Source organism: Microplitis demolitor, chromosome 3 (genome assembly GCF_026212275.2).
Source record: "Microplitis demolitor isolate Queensland-Clemson2020A chromosome 3, iyMicDemo2.1a, whole genome shotgun sequence".
NCBI lineage: Eukaryota > Metazoa > Arthropoda > Insecta > Hymenoptera > Braconidae > Microplitis > Microplitis demolitor.
Window position 1 is genome coordinate 12,414,322 of NC_068547.1, and position 10,000 is coordinate 12,424,321.

Sequence of the window (10,000 nt, forward strand, 5' to 3'; positions counted from 1 at the left end):
TACTTTAATATTACAAAATATATAATATTGCACAAATGAACTTTAATATTACAAATTTTTTTAATATTTTTTTTTTTTAGTTTAAAAGTAATTAAAAATTTTTTCTAAAATTATTGATGTTAGTCGTAGGGTTAGAAGATTTGTACTTTCCATGTTTCTCATTCAATTGATATGCTAATGACACTTGTTTTAGATTTTTTCATACTTTTTTCTGTGACTTTCCGATCCAATGAAATATTTTTTTTTTATTTGATTAAACAAATATGTAAAGCCAATAACTCGTATAATAAATGTTTGCGCAATAGATTTTGCGCATGATCTCATATTTGAAATGAAACAGAGTTACTGTAAGCATACTTTTATCTCGTTTGCTTTTACGCGGCGTTGCCAAATATAAATACTACGGTAGTCGAATTAAACAAAGCACGCATTTGACACTTGTGGGCTCGATAGTACTACCTCAAAGCTGAATTACTCGCAAAGCAAATTCTCTGGATTACACATGAGTATTAAATTGATCGGCTACAGATTGTAGACCCGGAAAAAAAAATTTTCCATTATTATATATAATTACACCTAAATTGCTATGTATAATTTTATATTTTTATACATTGATTTCGGCACGATATAATCTATCTAATTATATATATATATTATAAAGTTCTCCTTTATTTCACGCGTCCCACGGCGGAGTGTAGTTGGCGCTCAATAGCCGTTATGGCTCTCCGTTGGTCGAAAACTGAAAATAAAATAAACCCAGAACCAAATGTCCCACCTGGAGATATCCTAAATCTCCCTGGACTGGCTGCTCTGCTCAGGCTGGGTTAGAAAACCTAGTTGGGCGCCAGTTCGTGTGCCCCACGAACAAAATTAACTCGAAAATAACACAACGGAGAAAATGAAAATGAAAATAAAATGAATAACAGGATAGCGATTTCAGATTTAGGAATAAGGATAGCAAGAAAGATAGCAGTAATTAAAATAATAAAATTAAATAAATACCGGGTTGATGACCATTTGTTTAATTATCCATATTAATTAATAAAATAATCAGTTCAATATATAACGCATACTCACATGAATAATGTTCAAAATAATAGTAAATTACTTACAAAAGTAAATAATAATAATAGTATGCGCATGTAAAATTATAATTCAAATAATAATAATTCTGCGTAAGCACTAAATGTGTTGACAAAAAAATATATTTGTGAATAATTAATAGTTCACTCGCATATAAACATAAGCAAAAGAAATAGCTAAATTATTTCCCGTAACAAATTCCCAGTAAAGTCCACTGGTGAATTTACGGTATTCCAAAATAATATTGTTTTGGACACAAATAATAAAATAAATATCACCTATTGGGTATAATACTTATGACTGGTATTTATACCTTGATCACTCTCACGTGATAATTAAACAAGACTTGATGAATCAAACTCAAATTACATATAATAATAATTCAAATTAACAATAATTAATAACTCAAATTAATAATAACTCATACGCAAATTAATAATAATTTACACTCAATATCCAGTTAAACAATAAGTAATAACTCCAATTATTAATATTAATACGTAAATTAATAATACTTCATAATCAATATTCAAATAAATAATAATTAATAATTCAATTTCGGAATAATCAATACGCTACATGATAATAATTCGTAAGCAATATTCCGTTGAATAATAATTAATAAATAAAATCAATAATAATTCATAAATAATACTCAAATATTGAATAATTTCACTGACTGTACTCGTATTTACTGAGTATAACATTCACGCATTCCATTATATGCTTATGACCAGTTACTAATACTCAGAATTTACTATCTCTCTCTCACGCTTAAGCTATATACAAATGATCACCAACTCGGGAACCAAAATTACACGCCAATGTATTAGCCAAAAAGTACTTACATTTTACGTATTAGTCAACTCCCTCGGTTGCACGCTAATACGGTAAATGTATTTTCCCTTTATGCGATTTATCAAATGCTCAACTAATGCCAATGAGTGTATATTCTCTACACAAAATACCAAATGGCGACAACTTTATAATTAATTTAATGTAACAGAGCACACACGCTACTCTTACAGAGACTATCCCACGTCTGACCATGGCAGCACGTGAATCTCACGCCGGCATCTAGGCCGACGCTATTTTGTCGTATATCTCACTTCACCCAATAGAGATATACAACTGTCGCATGTTATTGCTTTACAGTACCACCAACGTACTACATAACTGTGGCCGTGTAATTTATCAAGTTCCCGACGCTAAATGACCAATTGTATTTTCCATAATTAATTCTTAATATTATTTACCGATAAATCAACCAATGATTTATTTATGAAACTAGTAGATTTATTTATAATAAATAAATCTACGGATGCCAACTGTTGCGTTGACGCGCATGCGCCAACCAATTCAAAATAATCATAAGCACATAAATGAAATGCGCAACTATTTTCCCCAGTGCTACAAAATCCAAATATATGCTCAAATTAGTCAGTGAAATCTCCTGCTTCCATACAATTTATACCTAATAAATTAATGAAGTATTATTAATACAATAATTGAATAAAATCTTACATGTAAACAAACAATAATTATAATACAGTGTCGGATGAGACGTGTGAGCAGCGTGTGCTGCCCTCTGTTGCTCACCGACCTGATGCGAGACTGCCGCGATATTAAAATATCGTGACAATATATATATATATATATATATATATATATATATATATATATATATATATAATTAAATATAACTTTATTAAGTTACGTATACAACAACTGCCATGAAAAAAAAAAATAATGACGACTCATAGGCTCGAACCCGAACCCTTATAATTTGAATTCCGATAGACAGGGGGGTTTCTGGCCCACTAAGGGACAAGATGGACATAATCTGTTGTATCGACAGATGGTACGTTATCGAGTGGCGATAAGGTGTCGGCAGTTAGTGTGCTTATCTGGGGCCTTTTTTATATCATTTTGACGCTAATTGACATCATTTTGAGCTTATCTGGGGCCTTTTTACCGACCGATCTCAGTTTAAACTTATCTAGGGTTCGTTTGATGACAATTGTTTGCCAGTTCGAATTCTTATCTACCATTTTGAGCTCGTACCCGCCACTTTGAGCTCATGTAATTATAGGTTGCGCCTCGTATATATTTTAAGCGGGAATTTTTGAAAAAAATAAATGTTCGCGTTGGCCTTACAGTTGGTAGTTTTAATCTCATTCCACCATTTTGATTTAAATATTATGCTCATGTCCGCCATTTTGAGCTTATCTAGGGCCTTTTTGACATCAGTTTGACGCTAATTGATGCCATTTAAAGTTTTTATCCAACATTCTGAGCTCTGATCCACCATTTTGGATTAAATATTATGTCTACTTCCACCATTTTGAGCGAAATATTATGCCCGTTTCAGCCATTTTGAATTAATTTTAAAACTTTCGAGCTTGTGTTTTTCTGAGATTACTGAATAAATATGTGGCACATTTTCAAAAAAATTATCATGCATTATTTAGAAATTGCAAGATTTTACAACATTATTTTTTAGCAACAGCGAATATGTTTTATTTGCTATGGTTTAATTGATTCTATTTGTCGATGATGCCATCGAGTTTAATTTTAACTGCACAGTAGAATATTCCAGAGAGTTTATTTTAAGATGATGACTCACTTGATTCTGTTTTTAGATCATGAGTCATACAGTTAAATTTTTAACTGCGTAATAAATGACGTCAAACTCACCGTCGTGTCATCTAGATCTTAGGTTATGTTGATACAATCTAGGAATTTCCTATCAAGATTCTAGGGGATTTAGTTTTATAAGGTTGGTACTTTGTTCTTTTCTAGGAAATTTTTTGCAAGTTTCTGAATAATTTTATTCCATAAGGTTGGTACTCATGAATGCTATTTTTTACTCAACTAATTACTTTATATAAAAACTACTTAAGAAAAAATACTTGTGATACATTTTTAAAAAACAATTTTAAGTGTAATTATAAAAATTAACTTTAGTGATGAACTTTTGAAAAAATGGCACAAAACTATTTTATTGCGGCACTTCAGCGTCCAGTAGATTCAATAATTAAATCATTAAATGATTTACATGATAAGCCATTAGCTGACGAACATTGCCAAAAGTGTTATTAAGTGTGCGCTGATAGAATTAATTACTTCAACGAGATCTTGCTAGATCCCCAAATAAATGTTCAATTCAGAAGAAGTTTACGAGCAAATATTGTACTTTTATACTGGTATGCTGATCAATTTGTGCAATTGAGTGGAGAAGTAACTTGTGGTGATTTGCGTGCAAACCGACATCTCATGACGTGACAAAATCTTGAAAACGAATTTTCAGAAAACATCAAAACTGGATGCGTGGTGAATCAGGCTCATACAGATCTTCGTGCTTTTCTTGATGATGCTGAAGACGTTATCATTGAAAAAGTTAAAAATATGCTCAGAGATGTTGCTGGGCTTAAAGTAAATGTTGAATTGATTTGTAAATTCCGAAATGTAAAAGCTGATAATGTCATCGAAGAAACAAAGTCATTCAACACCAAGGGCCGAAATATTTTAGCCGCAACATCTCTTGCTACTTGGTACAAAGATCACGTCAATGATAAATTATTGAATAAAGTCGAGGAATTCAATCAAAAGGATTGTTTTGCGTATAGGCTCTTGCATCAAACGAGATAATGCTTGTTTGATTACGAGCAAGAACACTCAGACTAGAGCTGTCCTGTCTTAATGTTATTAAAATAATGTGACTGAATGATGAATCTGTTTTGTGTTCTTTATTATGAAACGTGTGTACAGCTCGAGAGCTGAAGGTTCAGTAATTATATCGGTTTTACAAAAATTCTTACAAGTAGTTGCCAGGTATACATTTACAAAAGTGGGGATAACTTAGGTAATGGGTTATTACATTAGGTGGGAGTACTTAGGTTACTAGGGTCTTGAGTTGTCAAGTCCTTAACAGGAATATAGGACATTAGAAGAGTGTCTCTAATATTTTGGTGCTTAGAATTCTAAAGAGGTATTTGCAGTTTAAATTAGGCTCGAATAAAATTGAGAAGGTAGCTAAATTTTGTTTAAATATTGTCTATCGTAAGTTGTCAAAATATTTAAGTGAAAGTGGACAATTAAGGGATCCCGCATAAAAATATCATATATGGAAAACATATATTGAGAGATATATGTTACAGATAGAAATATATATGTGACAATACATGAAATCTTATATAGAACTATATATAGATTTTGGCCGATTTTATTATATTCTTATATATGTTTATTTCTATATGATTTCATATATGTCCGTATAGCTTTCGTATACTTTCTATATATATAAAAACTTATAAGTTTCCATATATTAAACAATATATCTAAATAAATAAGAATACATATAGGGACTTATAAAATACCATATGTTATTATTCCATATATACTATTATAAGTGTCATATATGATTTATAAATGTACGGTACTATGTATGTGAAATATGTATTTACATTTATATATTCTCATATATTTTCTGATACATATGCTTTCATAAATTTTCATATATTTTTCGATATATAAAACTGATGTGTGTTAAATATGTATTTACACTTATATATTCTCATATATTTTCTGATACATATGCTTTCATAAGTTTTCATATATTTTTCGATATATAAAACCATATGAATCATCTCATATGAGGAATCCATTCCTATATATATATATATGTATATATATATATATATATATATAAATTTTCTAAGATTACTAATAAGATTATTATTATTTTCAGCGTATACACAATACATATAATCTAAATTTGATTTTTTTTTGTTTTCATTTTTTTTAAGAACTCAGATCAGAAATTATAATTATATTAACATTGTAACAGTGGAACATTAAATAATTATAATTAGTTTTATGAAGAGTCTCCATCATTACTCTTATTATCATTAACATTATCACCATCGTCAATAATATTGAACTGCTTTTGCAAACGACGCAAATCATTCAAATAATCATTTATGGCCATCCCAAATAAACCACGCTTGTATTCACGAGGAAACTTGCTTTTGACAGTGTCTGAAATTAAAAATCCATTTTTGTAAAATTTATTTGTTGTGATAAAAATAATTTGTAATTTCTACACGGAGAGAAAATTATAGTAACAGTTACAATATATTATGGGAATGGTTCCCATACTGCATGGTAACTGGTTTTTTTGAAATGTTGATTATAGGAACGGCACCCATATATATTATGGTAACCATTCCTATAGTTATGGATATAATTCCCATACGGTATCGGAATAGTTCCTATGGAATTATGGTAATCGTAACTATGTACCTATGGTAATGGTTACTATAATATTATGGTAATCGTTACCATAATATTATAGGAACAGTTACCATAATATTATGGGAATGGTTACTGTAATATTATGGGAATGGTTACCATAATATTATGGGAATGGTTACTATAATATTATGGGAATAGTTACCATAATATTATGGGAATGGTTACCATGATATCATGGGAATGGTTACCATAATATTATGGGAATGGTTACCATGATATTATGGGAATGGTTACCATAATATTTATAAATTATAATAATTTTTTTTTTCTATAGAATTTTGCAGTGTAAATTATTATGAAGTTATTCATTATTATTATTATTTACAAATTAATTTTTATCTGACCAAAAATAATATTTTATTATAATATAGTTTCACAAAAAGATTAAATATACAAAAAAAACGCTTATTACAAAAAAAAATTATTATAATTTCTAAATATTATGGTAACCATACCCATAATATTATGGTAACCAGTCCCATAATATCATGGTAACCATTCCCATAATATTATGGTAACCATTCCCATAATATTATGGTAACCATTCCCATAATATTATAGTAACCATTCCCATAATATTATGGTAACCATTCCCATAATATTATAGTAACCATTACCATAATATTATGGTAACCATTCCCATAATATTATGGTAACCATTCCCATAATATTATGGTAACCATTACCATACACGCTTAGGAACTGTTACAATGTGGTTATAGGATTGGTTTCTATTTGCTTATGGGAACTATTCCTATGAGTATGGTAATCATTACCATGATTCTTTCACATGCGATATGGGAACTGTTACCATAATGATAGGAATTGTTACCATATTTATGGAAACCTTTCCAAAAAGTATGGGTCTATATCCCATAATCCCAAGTAATCATTACCATAACGGTATGGGATGATATGTCATAAACGTACTAGGAACAGTTCCTTTAATTTTTTCTCCGTGTATAATGATATTATACTTTTTGAGTTAATTAATAACTCAATAGCTTATTATATATACTGCTATAAAAACATCAATTAATCAATTTTTTGTTATAAAGGAATTCTAACAATAGAATATTGATCAGTTCCTTTATTTACATACGCGTATCAAAGGACGATAGACATATCTAAAATCCAGATACCCCGGATTCCATAGAAAGGACTTATATATAAACCCAGATTTCTATATGAATTTCCCGTATGAAAATCTAGGTACCTAGTGTCCTATACGGTTTCCACATGGGATATCAGATGCACATAATTTTCTACATGGATTCTCAAATGGGGATCTAGGTACCCATGGTTTCCTACATGGATTCTTATATAAATCCATACTTTGGACGTGATATTAGTACCTTTCACGGCATCAATATTTATTGGATTTAATCCAGGTCGAGTTGGAGCATCTTTTTGAATTCTACTCTTTTCACCGTAGCAATTACTTTGGATGAGGGTCTCTTTTGAAAATAAGGCGTTGATAAGAGAAATTGTCATTTTGATAAAATTGTCGCGACTATTTGCAGTTTCATAGTGTTGGCGTGTGACATGAACATTACTACCTGGATGACCGATTTCCACCTACAAATATAAATATGAACTTTTTAGTTGCTAATTTTTATAATATGTTGATATTATACGGTCTGAGAAGAAATAACATCTAATTTTTTTTTAAATAAAATGTGCGTGCGCACGCTTGTGTGTGTGCCTATTATTTTTTACTAGATCTGCAACCGGAAGTTTAAATTTTTGTTACTGTCTGCGGAAAGATTAGTTCATCTGTTAATTTATTATGTTAGCTTTTTCTTAAGGTGAAAGTGATATTTTTTTCTTAATAAAATGAAAAAAAATGTATTTTTGGCATAAATGTGATAAAAAAATTTTTTTAGATTCAAAATGTTAAAACACTTGCAAAAAAAAAAAAAATAAGAAAAGAAAAAAAAAGGAAAAGAAAAAATATCAAATATAAAATTAATTTTTACTTGTTCATTCTCAGCATTATTTGGATTTCTTGCTTTGCCATCATCTCGTTTTAGTTCATTCTGAGCAACTTTAATTTCCTGTATTTCATTAAATAATAAATTGAGACCATCTTTAATCTGTTGATTATCTATAATTCGAAAAATACAATATAACTTTTCATAAAAATAACTTCACAAATTACTTTTGATAAAAAAAAAAAAATAATAAAAAAATAATTTAAAAAAAAAAACGGATAAAACCAATTGCTCAATTTTTATTATTCTGTAAACCAGTCTTAAAGCAGAACGCCGAGTCTCAGAGAAATAAGTATTCTACACTATATATAGTTGAATTTAAATAAATATTAATTGCACTTATAATTATGGTTGGAGTTTAGTATAACAAATTTCTTGACACTCAATGTTCTGTTACAAGTTTGGTCGAGAGTATACTAAAAATTAATTAATTTGTTATAAACATTTTTGCGTACGTACCTTTCAAAACTTTTTTGCTCATCGTAATAAAATCCGTGTCATTATCATCGTCTTCAATGAAAATATCATGGTTATCACTGCAACTGCTTTTATCGTAACTATTGTTGTTTTTTTTAACAGAGGAACAATCTTTCTTTCGATTTTCTTTAACAATTTTAGGCTTTTTTGTATGAACTTGAATCAGCTAATAAATGATAAATAATTTTTTATTAATATAATAATAGTTGATGATGTAGTTTTCGAATTCGTGATACAAATTACCGATATAATTTCTGATTCTGTATCGTAATCATTTTCAAGAGTTCTTTTATTAGTACTATCAGTAGCAGATTTTTTGGCTCGTTTTGGAACGAAATTATTTTGACCATTTCTTTTTACTTTCAGTGGAGACACTATCCCTTCCAATCTTACTATTTCTCTTTCTAAATTTTTACAGGAATCTATGAAAAAAATATTTTTTATTTGTAAAAAAATGTATCTAGTAAAAATAATTTATTTAAAAACTTACGCGAGACCTCGATTACATAGGCATCATAATTTTTCCATGTTTCTATCTTTCCTTGTCGCCACAGAACAATATAGCTTTCTTCTAAATTTTCTTTTTCTGTCAAATAGCGCTGTAAATCGAAATCCATGATCCATTCGATCGGGATACTAGGAGTATAAGTCTTATCATGATTCCTCCCTACCCATTGTACGAGTGCATATAACTGTTTCTTGTCATTTTTCAACATTTCGAAGAAGATAATTTGGCACAAACGTTTATCATAAACGTATATAATAAACGAGTTAAATAATAAAGAGACTTTGATTAAATGATACACGAAAGTTAAGAAATATTTTAGGAAGTATTACTACGATCAATCAATACTTTATTTAGAAGTATTTAATAAAAATAAAAAATTTTTTTTATCAAGATATATTATAGATAAATAAACAAAGTTAATATAGCAATGAATACTCATTTGTTTATTTTATATTTGACAACTCAAACATATATGTATCACATAATTATTTTTTTCAAGTATGGTACAATCATTTTTTAAAATGAGTTTAACAAGAAGAGCAATTGTAAAAAAAAGTCGTGGACCGTATAAAAATTACAATCAATTCGGAAGTACTCGAAAAATTCCAGCAAGAACGAAGTA

The 10,000-nt window shown here is 29.1% G+C and overlaps 1 protein-coding gene across 1 annotated transcript; it reads right to left on the bottom strand.

Moving 5' to 3' along the window:
• Positions 1 to 5,959: 5,959 nt before the first annotated feature.
• On the bottom strand, positions 5,960 to 9,586 carry LOC103570352 (uncharacterized). Its single transcript, XM_008548062.3, has 6 exons — positions 9,361 to 9,586; positions 9,114 to 9,292; positions 8,853 to 9,036; positions 8,379 to 8,506; positions 7,755 to 7,977; positions 5,960 to 6,123 (listed from the first exon to the last, which is right to left on the bottom strand). Exons 1-6 carry the CDS (start codon positions 9,584 to 9,586, stop codon positions 5,960 to 5,962), a joined length of 1,104 nt encoding a protein of 367 aa, XP_008546284.2.
• Positions 9,587 to 10,000: the final 414 nt, after the last annotated feature.